The 21,706-nt window shown below is 41.9% G+C and overlaps 1 protein-coding gene across 18 annotated transcripts in view; it reads right to left on the bottom strand.

Moving 5' to 3' along the window:
* ADGRL2 (adhesion G protein-coupled receptor L2) overlaps positions 1-21,706 on the bottom strand; it is a 246,900-nt gene that overhangs the window by 154,292 nt on the left and 70,902 nt on the right. For all 18 annotated transcript variants that reach the window (XM_082228074.1, XM_082228062.1, XM_082228073.1 and 15 more), the window contains one exon: positions 2,862-3,042. In XM_082228074.1, coding sequence (XP_082084200.1) covers positions 2,862-2,934 — 73 coding nt within the window. In that variant the 5' untranslated portion in view covers positions 2,935-3,042. The remainder of the gene's footprint in view (positions 1-2,861; positions 3,043-21,706) is intronic.

Raw genomic sequence — 21,706 nt, forward strand, 5'->3', positions numbered from 1 at the left:
TCAATATCCCCAGACAGCTCAGTCAGCAGGAGACTCTTAATCCCAGGGTTGTGGGTTCAAGCCCTACGTTGGGCAAAAGATCCATGCGTTGCAGGGGGGGTGGACTAAATGGCCCTTCCAACTCTACAATTCTTTGATTCTAAGATTCTATCTTGGATAAGAGTCTAGAGACAGATTGCCTGATTTGAGCCCCATATGCACTATATCTTTAAAAGCACTATGTGCCACTTTAAGCAGTCATGGCTTCCCCCAAATAATCCTGGGAATCCTGTAGTTTGTTAAGGGTGGGAGCTGTTAGGAGACCTCTGCACCCTTTAAAGAGCAAAAATTCCCAGAGTTCCCTGAGGAGACACATTGATTGTCAAATCACTCTGGGAATAGGGGGTCTCCTTAGCAATTCTCGGCACACTTAACCAACTGCAATTCCGATGGGTGGGGTAGACAAGACCGCTTAAAGTGGCATGGTTTTGTTTTAAATGGATAGCCCAAATGATGCCTTGCAGTAGGGAAGCTTTCAATGTTCCCAATACTTCTGCAGTATTTCCCAGGAATTTCTTATCACTAAAACAACCCCCGCTTCTTCTTTTTTAAAAAGGCATTGCAGTAATTACTCAGGGCACCTAGTGGTTACATGTAGACATCTAAGCTTCTCATTAGCTTTTAACTTCTTTACTTCGTAAAGGTGGCTGCATAGTACATCACCTCTCATTTGTAAACTGCAGTTCCACAGGAAAATAAAAATTTAATTCTCTACTAAAGGCATAAAGGCCAGCTGGAGCACACGTATATAACAATATTCTCTGACAAATCACAAATTACCAACTAATGAAACCGCAACTGAGAAGAGTGCGCTTTTGGTCAGAGCTGGCCTTCGACACTCTACCGACAACTCTGTAGGGAGGCAGGGGGAGGTCTTAAAAGTTGGTCAGGCAAACCAGGTTTTCAAAGGGCAATATCCCCAGAGAGAGATTGCAGGTCTACTCTGCGTGAAATCTAAATTGGAGTTCCTACACGACACTTCTTCTTTTTTCCAATTCAAGCCCATGAGCCGTGTCTTAGCACAGAGCCAACATTAAACTAAATAGATATAGAATGTTTTAAAGCTTTCGGAAAGATATTCATGGAAGTAAACAGTGGTCTTTATTGTTCAACATGTGGGAGGGAAGAGGGAGCTGGGAACACAATCCTTGGCATTCGGTGCCTTTACCCTGTTTGCAGAGGTTGACACCTCAGCTACACAACTAGGCTCACAGGAGCATTCACAGATATGAAACTCCTCAATTCCCTTCCAAAACATTATCAGGAGAGAAGGGCTGGGATGAAGGGTGACTATTACCATGCCAACAGAAGAGATCGTAATAAGATCCCACACATAAAAACAGTGGCTACATTCACTCGTTACATTAACAATGTGGTCCTAACCCTAAATTGGGTGATATCTGGTTTTCAACATCATGACAATATCACCAGCTAAATATCATGATATACCGACGTGTTACAATGTCTGAAATAATGTCTGAATACAATGCTATGTAGAGGCATTGGCTGGCTTCACAGTTTTCCCCGCAGGATGATTTTTGCCAGAGCCAGCTCTTGTGATCCATTGCCCCGTGTTGTTTCTTTTAACACAACAACAAAATGTCTGTTGCAGCTTAGCTAGTTTGTTGCTAAGAACTCTTAGCTGATTTTCATGAATTAGAACTAAGATAAAGGAGATACACTGTATAATTCAATGGCATGCAATCTCCATTCATTTCAATGGGGCTTATATGGAATGAATGGAGGTTGGGCAGCAGCTTTGCTTGATTATCTATCCTGACAACCTGCTACACAAGTGTTGCACTGCAACAGTGCCAGGGGGTTGTTGTGCTAGTGTTGTGAAAGGAAATACGCTAGCACAAATGACTAGGTCTGTGACACCAGTGAAAATGAACATGACAATTTTATTCGAAAAGAGGGGGTGGGGAAGACACTTGTTCTTTTCTTTCTAATTTAGGTGTAGCCTTAGGTACTGCATCTAACAGTAGGTAAATAAATTTTCAAACAGCACTGAGATTTAAGTTGATGGTGACCCACTTTCAATTACACTTTACCCAGTTCTGACATGTACAGTGCTGATTTTCCACTAACGACTTGCCACACTGATGTCAGTAAGACCAGTAAGTGAGAAAGCAATAGCCCTGAATGCACTTTCTCTTCCATCGGATCATACATATTTAAAGCTGCTATGTCTTGTGTTTATGTAACTTGCAGTTTGCTGGTTTTCAAGGACAGCGTTTTGAGATGGCTCAACAAGAGGAATCCAAAAATAAACCACCTGCCACTCAAGGACAGTCACCCCGGAACTCCACTTGCTAGACAACATATTCCATTGTCAGGAATCAATTAATCATTTACATTTTTTAAGAAGAGGCCACTTAGAATTTGCAGCAGGTGCTCAATAATAGTTAAAGCAAAGTTGGGAAGCTGTTTTAGTCGTGTTCTTAAACATAATTTCAAGGACATAATGACTTAAAATTAAATTTTAAAAGGTATTCATAAAGAGAGGGGGGGAAGGAATGGAAAAGCCACAGGAAAAATAGCTTCACCTAACCTAACAATACGCCATGAAAATGAAAAATATTATATGCACATCAAGTATAATCATACTGGTCAATCACATGTGGATACAGCCCAAAAGAATAAGCTCCAGAAGTTGACAAATATACCATCATATGCCAAAATAAGTTGTATCCCACTAGGGTAGGAGCATCTTTTCTGCAATAAATTATCTTGTCCTTTTGGACAACATGGTTTACATGAGCAGACACATCTCATCACAACAGAAACTTAAGATTTTAACTTAAGAGAATTTATCTTACCTTCTGTACACTGGAGGAAGCTGACTATCAGAAGTAGCCAAAACCTTTTCATTCTGCAATCAGAAGCCACCATTATTGACCCCCCTTTCTCGACGTATTTCTTCTTTTTATTCCTTAAAGATTCCAGTTATAAATGTCCAGCGTCATTCAAGTGGGTGGTCTACATCATTGATCTTCATAACTGGGGAAAGAAACAAAAATGGAAAAAAATAAATAAAAATCAACTCATGTTCGCGTCACTAAAACGTTTTCGAAACAATACGTAGAGATCAGACTATTGTTGATAAGAAAGCGGGCAAGGGATGCAGAAAGAACCAACAACTGGCTACAATCAAGTTAAAAAAATAAATAACATTGTTTTAATGATCATCTTCCAACTGAGGCAGGAACTGTTAATGATGCTGGCACGGTCCTGTGAGAAGTGGTGAAGTCAGGGAAGTGGATTTCCATGAAGTCTCAAGTTAAAACATTGCGAGGTGAGGGAAAAAGAAAACCCCCAAACACTCATACAAGGAAGTCGGGCAGCTGCCAAAAGAAACTAAGCAGGAGGTCTCTCCTTCACAGTTTCCCTGCCTTCCACTTGCATCACTAGTGCCACCCTTTGTATTATGTATGGCTCTGCGCCCCCTCAGACAAAAAGCAGAAGCGGCAGAAACGATACAATCAAAATATCCATTTTTGCTGAAGCAGCTCCTGCCCCCCTATGACCAGCAGCAGTGCCAAATCCAAAATATGTCTTCTGCAGAGACATGGTTTCTGGGAGCCAAAAACAATCCATCAAAGTCTTGATGGAAACCGTTTGCCATTGGCAGCATTAAGGCAAGCTGCTGCTTTTAAGCCTCGGGGCTTAATAGCAGTCAGGCCATGCCAGCATATTACTGGCAGGTAAGCCTGAAAAGAGCATCCCTGAGAATGTGCAGAATATCCCCTTCTCTATAGCCAATTAATTGTAAAACAAACAGATTAACATTTGGGATTAGAGTGAAGGACTTTTATGCCGGTTTGAGCCTCAGACCTTAGAAATTAACCAAGGAACCACTGGACAAAATGAGATTCTTCTTTCCTACAACAGGAGTGCACTGCACACACATTAGTGCAGAAGGTTTTTGTCCAAGAGAGCCATGCTGGAAAAGGGTGAAACTGATGTGCTTCCATTTGTTTTCCCTTCACTGAGAAGCAAACAGCTTTCTACAGCACAGAGGGAGGCAGAGCACTAGACATCTTTCGGAACTTTAATCTCCCTTTCAAAACATCTACTGCTAAGCCTACAAAAGCAACCTCCCAAATGCAAACAACTAAGTCTGCAAAGTAGTCCGCAGACAAAACAGCTCTGGTGGCCCTTGTTTTCCTCGCTGCCATGCCAAAGAACAGCAGAGTCAAGCCAACAATGTGAGCTCCAGAGTTTCTCTTTAAAAAAGAAAAAAAGTACCCTGCAAGCAACTAGAGGAGGGAAATAAAAATAATTCTTCTGCCAAACCCACCATGCTGCTGGTGCTGCTGGAGTCCCCAAGTCAGCCACATGCAACAGTTCTATCATTAGAAATTAAGACTACTATACTTCCAGTGACTGTGGTTCCCTGGACTTAAGGCAATGATAGCCTTGCAGCCATGAACCGACATGGCCCCTTTGGCAATTGCTAACTCTTGTTTCAAGATTTTCAAAGGAAAGGGGAGAAAGCCATAAAGACAGAATATCTGGGCAGGTGCATATAAAGGACAATAAAGCTCTCCCCCCCTTTTTGGACTATCCCAGTGCAAGGGACCTATGGACTATTCCTAGTGGGGGGGGGAACCTATTTATCAAAAAAGAAGAAGAAAGTAAAAGAAATGCACAACCCATTCCATTCCTAACCACGTTATTCAGAAGTACATGTCACTGTGATTTAATTCGCCGTAAGTATGCTTAGGATTGCGGTCACCAGCTGCTTAATAGCAATCTTTCCATTGTCAATCATAACATCTCCTGCACTTAACCCATCCTTCACTTTATTGGTGGGAAACGGTTGTGTTTCTCTTACACTTTTAATGCCTGATGGTTGCATGTGTGCAAGCTAGGCACACAGAATCTACGATTCTGATTTTTATTTTTATTTTAGTATTGAAGCATAATAATTATTCTTCATGCATCAATAAATTTGGGGTTTAAAAGGGGGGGAATGAGAGGGCTGATCATGCGTGTGCAACTCTATCATTTTGAACAAGGCTGTAATAAAGGAGGAGACAAAGAGTCTCCTCTCTCAAATCCCGGCCAGCGGATGCTCGACTCTTGATCTAGAACCCCCTACAAGTTAAATCTACAAGTTATGAATTCTCACCATCAACCTACCCTGTCCAGCCCTGAAAAGGACCACCACAGGTGGGTCAGGTTCCTTGCTATCACTGGAAGAGAGGGTTGCTTCTAGAGAAAGCTGAGGCTAGACCAGAAGCCAGTCATGTCACCTGTTCAGTCCAAGGAGACGTAGTAGATCAAACCCAGATTTTTATAGTAACAGGCACAAAAAAAATCAGGGTTCTGGTCTGGCAGCAGAGGGGAAGGGCTGTAGGCTCAGGGGCACAGTATCTGCATTGTAGATTCAGCCGCTGGCCTCTCCGGGTAGGGCGGATACAGAACCCTCTCCAAAATCCTGGAGAGCCACTACACTGTCATTGCAGACAATACTAATGGCCTGGTGGCTTATAGAAAGCAGCTTTCAATGTTCCTGTGACTACACTGCAGGGGGTTGGACTAGATGACCCTCGGAATCCCTTCCAATTCTATGATTCCATACTGACCCTCTGCTCATCACACAGACAATTGCTATGCTGGACTTGGGAGTTCTTCCTTCCCTGTAACATGCAAATGCCGCCAACAAGTTCTGAACCAGCACAAGGCCAAAGCGATTCATATCATGACACAAAGGATGTTTCAGTGCAGGGCAGCCACTAAGGCATTTTCAGTGGCAAAGGGGAAGAAGTTCAGTGCAGACAAACAAAGCATAGTTCTCTCCCTGGCAGAAGCCCAAGCACCTAGAAGGAAAAAATAGATCCGTCACCAGTTAATCTAGTGGCGGCACATCAGCTGCAGCAGGAGTTTCCTGAAGCTGACACAAAGGAATAGTCATGTTACATCGCAGAGTCTTTCACCCAGAGCGGGGAGAGCTTTCTATGCTGAAAAATCTATAGAGGCTGCAAAGAAATGGTCTGCCATGTATAGCTGAAAGAATACTTTCCCCTCCTTTTGGTGAGATGGGGGGTGGGGGAGAGGAAAGGAGAGTTTATTCCCCAGTTAGGTAAACCAGTCAAGCCATTCAGCTAAGAATGGTGGACTGACCTGGGCTCAGGCACAGGTGCACAAACACAGAAGGACAGAAAAGTCAGATTAACTCTTTATCTGTCGCAACCCAGAAGAGTAATTGCCGAAAACATTTCACACACTTCGCAGAGAGTACAGTGCGAATTGACCTAGCCATTAGAATAATTTGAGCGCATGGCTGAGGCACATTAATGACTGCAAGGGAAATTAAGCCAGTCTTTTGATTACTCCCAAACCATTCAGAGGATTTTTAGATTTGCTGAGATTTGATTTTAATGGGTTTTTTCGATTTCCTGAACATAATGCTTAGACGGACTACTTAGCTGCACACATCAATATGAAGGAGGGGCAGAGGAATAGAGGTCCTTCGTGTTGTACAGTGACAGGCCTGTGTGCTCTGTCAAATGTCACCTCGCTGGGTTGTGGTTTGTAGGAAGGCAGAATGGAAGGAAAGACTTGGAACACAAGAGGGGTTTCAATACCACTTTACTTGGGAGAGGTGAGGGCAACAGCTGACGAGACAGAGAAAACAACAGGCTTCTCCCTGACCATAGATTCCATTTAGGTGTTTGGCATGACTTGAAAGTAGCTTGAGGATGTGTCTGGGACAATACAGAAGTAGGTACAGCAGCAAGAGCTGTCGGCTGACGGACAGAGCAAGCCAATATGTCTGTGTCAAAGAAAGTATTCAGAATGTGGAAGCTGGAAGCAAAGTATATCTTGATTCCTGCCTATTGTACAGAAAGGCAAACCTGTAAGTCAGCAGTTGGGGCTTTATTGGATTATGCGTCACTTGTGTTAGCACCAAATAAATTAGTATACAAGCATCTGTATCAAAATCAAAAGCTTTTGGGTAAAATTAGTAGTGTAGATCTTTGTATTATTTATTTGATTACTTGAATCTATCTACACACACACACTACTCTCAACAGCAAATATTAATGTACACCTTGGTTCCTGGTCTTCCCCCAAATAATCATCTAGTACATCACAAACAACACTTCGCCCCCTTCTTAAGCAATAGTATAAACAAACAAAATAATGCATCTTCAGCACCGTAGCGCAAAACTACTTGACATGTGATAGTGGTGAGGATGAGGTACCAACCTGGAGCCAGAGCACACTTGTATTTGAAGATGCTGCTGACAGCCCTGTCTTTCAGACCCAATAATTGCTGTAGATAAGGAGGCAGAGTAACTCAACAACAACAACACAACCCAAAACAGACAAACACCAGCAGGAAAAGGCATATTAGGTTACCTCTTAGCAAACAGCAAATGTAGTTCATAGTAAGTGGCTTTTCTGTGCAAATAGCTCACTTCCCTTCAGACCTTTTCTTCATGTGTTTTTTTTTTAATAAAATAAAAATAAAAACCACTAGTCCATCATGATAATGGGGAAGGGAGACAGTCTCTAGAGTCAAAAGGCAGATTGGATTTCAGAGTGCAACCAAAGCTGCCTGGAAAACTCCCCTGGAAACTTAAATCCTTCTCTCTGGGAAATAGCATGGTCTCCTTCAGAAACATCCTGCCTTGGACAGCAAAAATGGTGTTTAAGGAGCTTTTTTGTGCATGAATTACTTAAAGACAAAAAGATTAGTTAGGTACAGGAGCAACCAACTTTCAGTCTTTTGTAGACAATAGGTAGCCCAAGAGAAGCTAATTCTTTGACCTTCAGTGCCCTGATTTACAACACTTTAAAGGTTTTCTGTTTACTAGGGAAGGAAAAAAAGCCACCCGTTACACATTATGTCTAGGAAATTTGGAAAGACAATTAAAACCTAATCTCAGCAAAGCAAGATGGCACCCACCAAACACATCTCAAAATCTTGATGATGCCATTTACGTATCTCTGTTGCATCCTTGACAACATTGGCCATATATCAATGTGTACTGGAAAGAAGAAACTAGAATTAGGGAGTACAGGAGGAGATGTCCACACACTCTTTCACCGGGTTGGAATTACTATCTTTGCTGTTCTCTGTAGGTCAGACAATGGAACACAACTAGGTCAAGACATCATCCTTCCTAATCTTTTCACAAAGGAAGGCCAAGAAGTGGTAAAGTGACACAGTTGTCATCTTTTCTTCAAAGTTCTGAAAGATACCCCTTCTTTCCCTTTTTAATCACTGACAAACACAACCAACCATAATTTAATTTATAATGATTAGTATCAAAGACAATCCAACTGAATCAATAGGGAAACCTGACTTTACATCATAAGCATATTCTGTGTCCATCCAGCACAGTACCATAAATCTTTCACTACCATGCACAAACCGGTTGTAGCCGCTATGCTCTTCCCCAGTAGCCATGGGAAGAAATAAACCATGAATCCTGGGATCCATGCTTGTTTCACTCCCAACACAGTACAATCCATAGCCAAGATTGGGTTACTCACTGTGATTTGTTGGGAGAAAACAAATCAAAATCCTTGGTTCCATCCATTGATCATGGTTTATTTCCTCTGTACACTAGCAGAGTGAAAAGTAACCCAGAAAGATGCATTCATGGAAAACCATTAACTATGGTTTGCTGTGATGTGTAAACACAGCCACTGATAAGATCACCATCCTTCACATTAGTTAATCTGAACAACTACCATTTACTGATTCTATACTCAAATGGCTATGCAATCATCAATAAGAATGTATTATGAAAAGTTGGGTAAGATTTAACATATTCACTATGCTTCATCCACCCTTGTTTCTGAATATGGTCAAAACACAGGGGTTAATCTATAGGTTCATACAAAGCACATAGTAAGGCACTCTTAAATTGCACATGACGACATTCCCTGCATCAGAAAATATCTGCTGTGGAAATTTAGTGTCAGGAAAAGGGTCTGACTAAAAACTCTCCCTGATATGCCAGCCAGCTTTTCACATGCAGGGAGTTCTTGATATTGGAAAGAACATATGTACTCTTCCACTTACATTTTGAAGTGGTACAGTCTGACATGACATGTATCGCATCCAAGTAGTCTGAAGCATTGAGACTCTTTTAGATGGTAAATAATCAGTATGTAACTTTCTTCTTCCATAAGGACAAAATAAATGGCCAAAGCAGCTACAAAGAGACTGTTGTTCCATTAAAAACACTGCAGTGTTCAAGACCACCCTAGATGAAGGAGGGTGTCTTATCTCTAGGTCTGTACTCCACAGTTTCCATTAATTAACGCCTTGAATTTCGGATTTCTAACACAAAACATTACCATCTGAGTCAAACAGAAGGAATGCAGTATCAGGAGAGGGAATAGCACAGCGAGTAGGAGACCTGACCAAGGTGACCCAGTGTTACACTAAGAAAGTCATTTTTATACACTCAGCTGCTGCATGCTCTGAAGTGATACATCAATGCTTTAGCGAAGCCTGAAACAGTATGGGATAAATATACATGTACCCTGAATCTAAGTCAAACAAGAGATCACAAAGCTCAAGTCCCACCGGACTGGATCCTGTGTTAATCACTACAACGGAGTTTACTCACAAAGGAGAATCTACCTGCGTGGCAAGCAAAACACTCTACAAAAACCATTTCAGCTTTGCAATTTATCCTTTCCATCCGCAGCGGCACAGTGGTCTACCTCAATCATTCGCCAGGAAAATAAATGGGATTTGGGGGGCGGTGAGCAGAAAGGGAGGGGAGGGAGGGAGATAGAAAAGGAAACTATTTTTATTGCCCATCATCATTCCAGTAGAGCTAAGCCTCCTTCATTTCCCACCAGTTATATGCTTTGTACATTTCTGCTTTTCAGACAGGCTAGTTCTACCCCTTCTTCTTAATGCAGGATGATGTTTCGATACTCTGGGGATTTATCATTCACTAAGCCAACAAAGTAAATGTTTGCTAGTGCTAATAAGAAAGGTAGATTTTTAAAAAGAGGGTGTGGGAATGTGTGTGTATCTCTGTGTGTGTGTGTGTGTGTGTATGTACACACACACATATATCTATATATCTATATCTATATCTATCTATCTATCATCTATCTATCTATCTATCTATCTATCTATCTATCTATCTATGGCTTCCTGTGAGCTAGCAGCTTGCCCTCTTGATGACTCCCCCTGTTCTGGGGGTGGGGTGGAGAGAGAGAGGGGGGGGAGTCTGCAAGTCAATTACAACTATTATCAGCTGTAATATCTTAGAGTCATGCTGAGCATGTTAAATATGCTGATCACTCTGTGGACACCAGAGGCACAATCTGAAGCTGTTTACCATTCCTTTCATTAAACACTCTTGGCCCGTGCAAAAACTGCAAAACAAATAGGTCTCATTTTCAATCTTTACGTAGGCTAGATTTTTATGAACATCAAAAAACAAAACAAACAAACAAGAAAATAATGAAGAGCTATAAAGTATGCATGTGCCAAAGACAGACCATGCTGCATTTTGAAAGACAAGAAGCAGAAGGTGTGGAGAGTACAATAGCTTCTGCAACTTCTCGTAGAACAGAAAATCTACCGGTCTATACTGGTCCATGGAAAGTGGTCCCAATGAAACAAGAGTCACATCGGCTTCCACAAAATCGACCAGTTTCAATGCCTTTCCACCGGGGATAAGACCCACCCTGCAGGATGAGAACAGAAATCATGCTCCAGTGGTGTGGCGGCAGCGGGAGGCCCCATTAGCTAAAGTGGTGCTTCAGGTTAAGAACAGTTTCAGGTTAAGAACGGACCTCTGGAATGAATTAAGTTCTTAACCAGAGGTACCACTGTATAGCAAAGCACTTTGTACTGTATATTTTTTTAAAAGCTCATTATAATAATCAATTCACCTCACCTAAAAAAGGGGAAGATCAGATCAGAAGCTGAAAAACTGGTCATTCCAAAACTTTAGGAAGAGAAATCAGCTCTTTCATTTACTGTCGGTGCTGATAAGGATTTCCAGCAATCTATTTTTAACAAAAAAATCGCTTGGTTAACTTCATTTGCCATCCAGGTGTAGTTATGTGTGTGTTGTTTTTCTTCATGCAAGTCAGAACATTTGTTTGAAGCAGAAGTAGGCAAGCATCGTGGGTCTGTGACCAGACATGCCTGTAGCTCTGGAATGCATGTGTTACGTGAAGCTTCATATAGTTCACTGTGAGGAGTGTAACATACTTGATATGCATTTTGACCTTTCTTTTCTTGGCATGAGAAAAACAGGAGGGGGCGGGGAAGAGAATGAGTTTCAAATAAAAAGGAGGTTCACACATGCCACTCACAGCTGACATCCCAATCTAAATAGCGCCATCAGCACAGGGCCCAACAGCCACCTGACAAAATAAAACCAAGTCTTGTGACTTGGCAACAAATCAGCTTTGTGGGTTATACATACTTCATTGTTTGTTTAACCATCTTGAATAATTGGGTTAAATAAAGCCTTGACTTCCAGGGCTTGCACGTTGCAACAGTATTTCAAATGGGCCTGGTGCCAACCTCGCTGCAATTGAATCCTCCCCACACCCTTCTGAATGTTAGGGGCTACCTGAGCCATGCACGAAACACTTACTTAAATTTGGTATGCTCTTTCCCCCTCCCTTCTTTTAAATGATAAATGAAACTAAAACTTGAAGCACAACACCTCATATTGGACAGAAAGAATGACACCATGGATTTATAACACCATTGCATCCTAAAGCATTTTTTTAGTCTGCATGAGCAGCTTTTTCCTCCTTCTTTAAAAAACAACCCCTATTTCTATCATAACCTACAAATAAACTATTTAACTTCCATAAGATCTACATACACACCATTCAACTAGACATCTCCTCTGTTCTGCCCCAGTGCTGATGCTCTCCAAAGCCCTCTGTCAATGACTATGGAAGTGTGACAGATACAACACACACTGTTTTCCTCCAGGACAGAAACAGCTATTATAAATTCTGAAGCCATCCGGGGTTGGGGGGGTTTAGACTGTTCATAACACAGTGGTAGACAACCAGTAATCCTGTGTCTGTATCTGACCCTAAGATGGTTACTAGTTAGCCTATTTCTTACATAAACCCTTTTAGTGGCTAAAATGAATCACAGAGCCCTTGTCATACTCCTCCCAGGTCCTGTGGGACGGAAGTGACTGCTAGAGTTAAACAGATTACGCCACCATGCTGCCTGAAAATCCTATGCTCTCCCCCACATTTCCTAAGGAAAAACAGTGTCCTTTCTGTCCTTTCGGTTTCAGCTAGCTGACAAACTTTAGATAAGTTGAGAGACTCAAGTAAGTAAGGGTTATGATAAATTACAGTTTACTCAACAGAGAAATCTTCAATCATGTTATGCAAACATTATGTTACTTTGATCACTTCTCTACAATGTTGGCCTGACATGCTAAAGGTTCTCCAACATGGTGCCACAGGTAACAGTGTGCTCACAGAAACCTGGTAGTGTACCTGCCAGGCTTTCGAGTCCCCTGTGCAGTGGATTATAAACTATAGTACTCTCCCAAGTACTGCCCACATTGTGTGCTTCGGCTCTCTACTGTTCCATAGAACCAGTTTCATTTTCATAGGATGCAGCTGTCCCACATGGTGATAGAACCTGCAACCTTGTGGGTGTTGTCAGCACCATGCTCTGACCAACTGAGCTATCCAGGCTGAGCTTGGTTGCGACTGGCCAGCAGACTTGGAAAAGTGTTCTCTCTGATAGCGTCCGATTAGAAGCAAGAGAACAGTTCTAATTGGATGTTACAAGAAGAACGAGATCAATTCTAACTGGATGCCTGGAGAAGGAAATAGTGCAGGCGCTGAAGAGACGAGATACCAAAGGGATAGCTGCAAATAAGGCCTTGGTGCAAGAAGGAAAGGTCCATAATAGGGTAAGAAACAAAGCAAGCAGCCTAGGTTGGAGTGCATCTGAGAGAAAAGAGGGCTGAGTAGGATGGAAACAGAATGTAAGTGCATCAAAGCTCTTGTTTCTACCCAATCATAATGCTCAATAGTGAAGGGCCCAGACATTTTCTCAGAATTCCTTATCTGCCCATGGGTTAAAATTAATAATTAACAGCAACAACAACCACGTTAGGAAGCTACACTATGCTACAGTCACAAACAGAGGCTTTCTCCACCACGTTAACCCTGCCAAACAAGCTCTGGCAAGTGGTGAATAAGGTGTGATGAAGAAGCTAGTTAACAGTGGGTCATTTTTGAGAGAAGCTAGTTAACAGTGGGTCATTTCTGAACAGTCTAACCTAGGAAACACATACCTTTCAGTCAAACCTGAACATTGGCCAAACTTCCTGGGTTGGAAGGCAGCTGAAGTCAGAATTTCTGGAGGCCGCAGGTTCCCAATCACTGGTCTAAGCATAGTTTAGAGCTATGAAAGTTTACAAAATATAACGCACTATGAGAGCTTTCATTCAATATGGAAAGCTTTCCATAGAGATGCTGTAACTTTGCCTTCTGTTACATATCTGAACAATAAACCATATTTTGAGTATACTGTTGATGGCACAACGGGGAGGTGAGTTGCAGGCAGCTGTGGAACTGTCTGCTCCTTGCACTGTATTCAGAGTATATAGCCTGCTTCTTTCCTCAGCAGACTAACATGTGTAGATAGACATTCAGGTTTTGCAGTGCTTTTTCTCTCTATTGGCAGCAAAGCTATTTTGAAATAACGAACGTCAACTTTGGAAAATGTATTAAGGAATGCACATTCAAGTCCAGACAACCTTGGGAGGGTAGATCGGCAGTAACTAAGAGCGGTGACAGCAGATATGTTAAGGAAGAGAAGGAGTGCTTCTCAAGCCAATGTGGATAAACATGCATTTGCATTATCGATAATTTACTCTGCAATCCTGATTCTTCTAGAAAGAACATAGCTTCAGAGCTAATATTTGTGATATCCTGGTCTAATCACTGTGCAGCGAAATATGAAACAAAATCAATGGTAGCTCATAAGATGTAATCTTGCTACTCTATTTGGCTCACTGTGCTGAATTTCTAGCTCATAAATCATTGTTACTAGCCATTCAGTGAATCAATATTCAGATTCCCTCTTGGTCTATACATACAACCACTAAATGAAATAATAATGACCCAAGATCTGTCATATATTAGCTCATCAATACCACCAACAGAGATTCCTTGGCAACAATGAGGTAACTGGAGATAAAACACATCTGATGAGCATGCAAGCAATTATGAAAAATCTGTAACTATAGCAAGAGAAAAACACACCACACAGAACCGCACATGTTCATAACCGCAGTCCTGAAACCACTTACCCACTTGACATTTGTGAGACAATTCCTGAACAACAGAGTAACTCATGAGTAAGTAGTTTAGGACCTAATAAGATCATGACCTCAAGCGATGTTTTATCATGGTGATGTAGTAATTCACATTTTAAAGAAAGCCAGCTTTTATGACAACAGTGATACTAAATATATTTAATTAGACTGTAAACACCCGATCGTTAAATGCTATCTTCTGTCTCATTCTGAATCCCCCTCCTCTCTTCTTTATCCTCTCTTTGTCTTTTAAAAGCACCATTAGTACATCTGTAAAGAGAATTCCTCAACTCCTTACTCTCATTCCGATAGCCCCAAAGCCCCAGTGGAGCAAAGATTAGTCCCATTAAAAACCAACAACAAAAAAATAAAATAAACTATTAGAGTGCTTTCCGTGAAGCCTTATTCCCCAAATGCTTTACAGACCATTTAATTATCTCAAGGTAGTGGAACGCCTCTCTGCAGACGAACATGAAAGCTACTGCTCTCTCTCTCCAGTATCCCACATGTGGGCCGTGGTGCTATTTTAATCTCTAATGGTAATAATATCTGAAAGAGCTAGCAAGAGAAATATGTTGGCTGGAATGCACTACTTAGCTTACCAAAAGAAGAGGGGGGGGGGAATCAATAGCATGGGATCTTTAAATTACCACCAAAACAAAGCAAGAGAATCCATAGGGGGAAATCTGACTTGTGGAAGGCAGCTACACAAAACTATAAGCCAGCCCTTCACCTAACCCCACTATGCCTATCATCAGCAGAAAAAAAGAAGAAAAGGGGGGGGGACCAGTGCATGCTGCCAGTCACTGACATAAAGTGATTTTCCAGACATGCCACTTTACGCAGCAGGGGAGCAGAACATTTAGGAGGCTTTATAATAATTATGTTTTAAAATGGGAGGGGTGGAAGAGAGAGAGTGTCTCTCTCTTTCTCCTTGCTTTACATCCAGTTTGCTCCCATTCCCCTTCTAGACCATTAAAAGATTTCACTTCGCAAACAACTAGGTTATAAAGCTGCACATTTAAGGAGCTCCCAAACGAGGAAACAGCTAGTGTTGGGGAGAGGTGTTTGTTTTGTTTTTTTTTTTTTTAAAAAAAAGTACAGGCTTACAATTTAGCCACAGAGCTGAGGCAAGTAGCAACTGCCCACAGCAGCAGAGGCAGCACCACCACTACCAGGTGTAGGCAGATGAGGTGAGGGACAGGGGTCTCACGAGAGAAACAGCACCAGAGCATGACTGTGTGGGCTTTGCAGGCTAGCTTCCATGACCTCAAGGTAAGAGCAAGAGAAACCAAGGGCTTTTAAATGGCATGTTTGTTGGTTGGTTGGTTGGTTGGTTGGTTGGTTGGTTTAACTTTGCATCCTGACTTTCCACCAAGCCGTGCTTAAAAGCTTTCTGAATTGGACAGTGTGGCACCCCCCTTCTTGTTTCCAGTATTCAGTCTCCAAAAGCGATTACTAAGGGAAATGAAGAAGAAATGAACCTCAGTTCAAGGTACTCCCGAAGCTTCCACCATAGAACATGCTTCTGCCACACTTCGTATCCATTGATTGCATATGAAGTGGGATGTTTGTTAATATGCTCTCTTCTCAACCATGTAGAATAAAGTGTGTGTAGACATGTGAGCTTCGGGGAAACTGCCATCTCGTTGAACAGTCTAGAACTGGCATAGCACACTGGGAAATACATTGAGTTGTGGACCAGGAACCCAATCCCTCCATTAGAATGATGCCTCTACATGGCATTATGCAAAGCACTCTCTCTCTTTCTCTCAGCCTCAATCCCACCCAGAGGAACCACATTCTCCAGAGGAGAACACAACAGTATTCTGAATACTGAGGTGGCCTGGCCCCCTCAAAAAACCTATCTGGGAGTCCAATACTGCCTCAACCCTTCAGTCAGTGCCTATAGGCCCAGCATCTGCAACATGGAGAGTAAAAAACTTAACTTACACGGTTGTTGTAATGATTATACCCAAATAAAAACGTAAGAACCACCTGCCGGATCAGGCCAATGGCCGACCCAGTCCAGCATTCTGTTCTCACAGTGGCCAACCAGATACCTGTGGGAAACCCATAAGCAGGAATCGAGTACAAGATTCCTTCTGTGGATTTCGGCAATTGGTACTCAGACGTATTGCTGCCTCTTGCTATGGAGGCAGAGCAAAGCCATCATGGCTAGTTCAGGATAGATGTGAAGTGCTTTGGATATACTGCTTCATTAAATTAGCCCCATGCAATAACAGCACTGCTGCCAATTAGGATAGAATTTGGGCGACATGCAGAGGTTAGTCTAACTTCAGGGGGCCTTACTGAAATCTATGGTGACTTTGCCCAAGCTGCTATACTTACCGTATTTTTTGCACCATAACACTCACTTTTTTCCTCTTAAAAAGTAAGGGGAAATGTCTGTGCGTGTTATGGAGGGAATGCCTACAGGTGGCATGCCTGTGGATTTTCCTCCTCTAAAAACTACGTGCGTGTTATGGTCGGGTGCGTGTTATAGAGCGAAAAATACGGTACTCATCCTAATCCTGCAATATTATTTGTTCTTTCGGGGATAGTAAAGGTAAAGGACCCATGGACGGTTAGTCCATTAGACTATGGGGTGCAGTGCTCATCTCCGCTTTCAGACTGAGGGAGCTGGCGTTTGTCTGCAGCTTTTTTCAAGGTCATGTGGCCAGCATGACTAAACTGCTTCTGGAGCCAAGGGACACTGCAATGAGTGCCAGAGCGCAAGGAAACACCGTTTACCTTCCCGCCGCAGCCATACCTATTTATCTACTCGTGCTGGTATGCTTTTGAATTGCTTAGTTGGCAGGAGTTGGGACAAAGCAATGGGAGCTCACTCCATCACACAGATTTCAACTGCCAGCCTTATGATAGGCAAGCCCAAGAGGCTCAGTGGTTTAGGCCACAGCGCCACCCGCCTCCTGGATAGGAATGAAGGAACAAAGGCTGCTGCATCAAAACATATTCCATCCAGCTCACTGTTATCTGTCAGGAGCAGCAAACCGTGGCCCTCCAACATGACCAACAGTCAAGGATAATGAGAGCTGTACTCCAACATTTAGGGGAAACAATACTGTGTTTTAGAGGCTCCATCCCCACCAGACACACACTAGTGGCATCCTCTCTACAAGGAGACCTGCCCAACACCCAAAGTGAGCTTTTTTTTCCAGTGCCAAAGACTTATCTCTTCAACCAGACATCAAATTGTTAATGCACTTCTGTCCCTGTGACTGTCTTAGCTAGTAAATGTCTTATACCAGGGTTTCCCAAACTTGGGTCTCCAGCTGTTTTGGGGCTACAGTTCCCATCATCCCTGACCACTGGTCCTGCTAGCTAAGGATGATGGGGGTTGCAGTCCAAAAACAGATGGAGACCATAGTTTGGGAAACCCTGTCCTTATACAGTTGAAAGGTGGTAGGGTCTTTGTCTGTTGCTTTTAGAACCTGTCAAATATTATTTGAAGTATTATGGCAAAGCATGAGGCAAATGTTTCAGAGAGTGATTCAAGATGGGGGACTATCTCTGCTTCCAAACCACACATGTTTATGTTGCTGTTCTTTTTAAAATAAAAACATTCAGTGAGGGAAGAATTGGGACTACTGTTCATATTTTCTCTTTGGATGCTAAAATCCACCAGCTTTAGATGACAGAGTGGAAAAAGGTAGAAGCAGTGTTAAGATATTTGAAAGCTATGAGTTAATGGCACCTTAGACCTAGGTCATGGGCACAACAACGGAATTGTCTAGGTATGCTTATTTATAACAAGAATACAAAGCTGAAAATGAATGAACTTCAGCTAAAATATGACGTTCATTTTTCACATGGTCTAGTCCTTCCCCTGCCCACACCCCTAATATTCTTAAGAGGGTCTCTTCTCCAGTCTTCAGAGAGCAGCTGGAAGTGGGGAGGCAGAAAAGGGTCCTCCTTTTCTTCCACTCTGCAGTTTTAATCTGAAATCTTAGGCACAGTACTGTGCCCAGAGATCAGAAACTGCTCGCGTTAATGAAATTCCCTGTTGCAAAATGTGCCTAGGACAATGGGAGTTTCAAACACTGGGTAGAAGTGTAACACACAGGAAATGAGGAAGGTACCCAATGCACACATTCCATTTGTGCAACAGCTCTTATCCCAACGTATGCTACACGCCCCTCCCATATTTCCTCTGGAAGGAACCCCCGGAACAGATTTAGGGGGCTTGCACAGAAGACAGGGGGAAACTTCCATTGTGCAGCCAAAAGTATTTGAGCAGACAAACAAGTGCATTGAATACACACATAGAGCTTTTGATTTTGATTGAACGAAAGTTTTCCAGAAATTGATCTCTCTCCAAGACAACTTACAAAATTTCAGGAAAAAGCTCCAGCAACTTCATTTTGAACCTCTTTGGCACTCTTTCTCACTTATACACAGAGTTGATGGGCACATTCTGGGTAGCTTTCCAAAGTTTCTTCTACATATACTAACCTTCCCTATGTATTCAAAGCCTTTTACTGAACGCCCATACTTCAAACCAGCTTTGAAACTCCCTGTTGCTCAAAATTCCCTGTTGAACATCAAGTGAAACCCTGGTAGTATATTCAACTTAAGCATTGTCTTGCCAATTGTGAACATATTCAAATCCTCATATATTTCTGTTGCCACATTAATTATTCACCTTTTGAAATTTAATTCATATCATGATTTTCACACTCACAAAATCCTGCAGAATTTGATGATGATTGTCATTTGATGACCTTGCTTTTTAGAGATAGCTATTTCACAGCATGCAATATTCATTCTGTAAATTCCTAGCGCCTGCCCTGATAATTATGCTCATAATTTTGGCCTCGCTTGCTACACACATGCAACTAATACGAATTACATTTTTGAACCACAATTAACAGCACACTCAATTTGCCCGGTGATTATCAGATAGTAAAAGCGCACAGTAAAAACCGCACAAATGAAGCCAGAATTTGTCCATCAACCTTATTTGTAAGTGAAAAGAGTGAAGAAGATTACAAAATTTTAATAAGAGCATTATATTATGGTAGCAATAATCTAGGTGTTTTACTGGAAGAGAAGTCGATTACTGTAAATGAAAATTTAAAATGTCCTTTCCATTTTGCAGATAACACAAAATGACTCCTTTCATGTCTCCTGCGATAAGGATACATTTGCCACACATTTAAATGGTGCCTTCACCCCATCCAACCCAATGTATAAATTAATAATTCAGTGACATTAATACAAGAAGATAAATGATAAAGAGGTTGGAGCACAAGGGCCAAGAGTACACACAGACTTCTTTGGGAAGAACTAATACCTCTCTGCCAATTACAGGCAGAACTTTTTTAACAGTTTTCAATGGCATTTTTACAATCTAAATAGCAGCTTATGCACACGCAATTTCACACAACTCAGGCTTAATAAATCTCCTGCTGGTACCAAACAATCATTTTAAGGGATTAAAGTGCAACATCTGCTGCCATTAATAAGCATTTTATATAGCCATACTTATAAAAGCAGTCTCTACTGAATTGTTAGTCTCTGAAAGCGCTTCTAGACCCAAGCACCAGTTTAGCATAAATTATACCTTTATCATTTGATTGGTGATTTTAGCTTATGACAACAATGAAGGGTATTACTACATAGCGGCTCCAGAATGAAAATATATGCTAGGTAGAACTATTATTTTCCAGTATGGCAGTGTTCCAAATAGCTGAAAGAAAAAGCAAATTACATAGTCACATGCAACACTGACTAGTGTTTCTAGTCAGACTTTGCAAACATGTTTCCTTCTTTTGCAGAGGCAGAAATACATTTCTGATTATTTTTTGAGTGACAAACCTTATTAATGCTCTGACCGATTCACCACACTACTTCCAGATGCAATCTCCTTTATTTTAACTGATACAAAAGCAGGACTTGGTTGCGCTATCACAACCATGGTTGTAAAGGCACTTTCTAGCGTCCTCTCACCAAGCTCAATGACATTTGAACACCTTTTAAAAAGTACAGTCCTGGGTTGTATGGTAGGATTTAGTTTCAGAATAAATTACTGCCTGTGCATGCACGTTCCTTGAAAGTTTAAAAAAAATCAAAGAAGTTAATATTTCTCATCAGGGATTTGAAAAGTATAAATCCTAGTTGACAGGTCCTGAAAGTTCAGAAATGAGGGCCCCCATGTAAGATTGGCAGGAACCAAGAACACTAACTGCAGTGGTACCTCGGGTTACATACACTTCAGGTTACAGACTCCGCTAACCCAGAAATAGCGCTTCAGGTTAAGAACTTTGCTTTAGGATGAGAACAGAAATCGTGCTCCGGTGGCACGGCAGCAGCAGGAGGCCCCATAGGCTAAAGTGGTGCTTCAGGTTAAGAACAGTTTCAGGCTAAGAACAGACCTCCGGAACAAATTAAGTACTTAATCCGAGGTACCACTGTATTGGCATGCACTGCATAAACCTCTCAGCTCTGCACTGCCAAAAGAAGGCCAATGCCTGCCATTCTGGACAATGGAATGCCACAGACCGCCAAGCATGCCCCATCATAAAATGAGATCGAAAAATGAGATGCCAACAAACTCGGTTTCATTATTTTACTTTAGTTTCATATATTGCTTCCTAATCAAGAGAGCTGAAATGACAAAATAATTCTGCTGTGCTTTTATGGGTACCGAATAGGTGCCAGGGATATCCAGAGTTGGATGTTATTTACGTACCCAAACTTGTATGCCACGTCCAAGTCAAATGTTATTTTGTACGTGAACAAGGCTGCATCTTCTAGGAAACACAATATACACACAGAATGTTTTGAACCTCTTCTTCGTTTCTAAAAACCAGCAACAACAAAAAGGATTGCAACACAAGGAAATATCATTGTCTGGCATAAACTTACAACCAGTGCCAATGTGTGGCAGCTGACAGAGAGGTCGGAACCTATTAGCCATACTAGGCTTTGAACTATTCACGGCTGAGGCCAAAGCCACTCTTAGCCAAGGGAAACCAGCTGCTTGAAAAGAAAGAAGCTTTCGGCATTAAGCCAGGATGTAAGTAGATTTAAGCATCCCTCCCCCCCCCCACTTCCCTCCACACTGATGGCTGCTTTCAGCTGAGAAACATCTCCAACAAGGCCCATATGCACTTTAAAAGCACCCAAGACTGGGGAGAATTGACATTTTGGACACCAGGTGTCACACTGCAAGTTCCAAGGGCATCGACTGGAATGTCAGCACTAACATGTGAATTGTCATGTGGGGTTCTGGTTTCCCTCCCATGAACAAAGTTTTTGAATGTGACAAGCTGCTCTGTACATGCAGGGCAGCGGAGAATGTAATGCCCAAGGGTCTGCTG

Source organism: Podarcis vaucheri (assembly GCF_965113315.1).
Source record: "Podarcis vaucheri genome assembly, chromosome: 6".
Lineage (NCBI taxonomy): Eukaryota > Metazoa > Chordata > Lepidosauria > Squamata > Lacertidae > Podarcis > Podarcis vaucheri.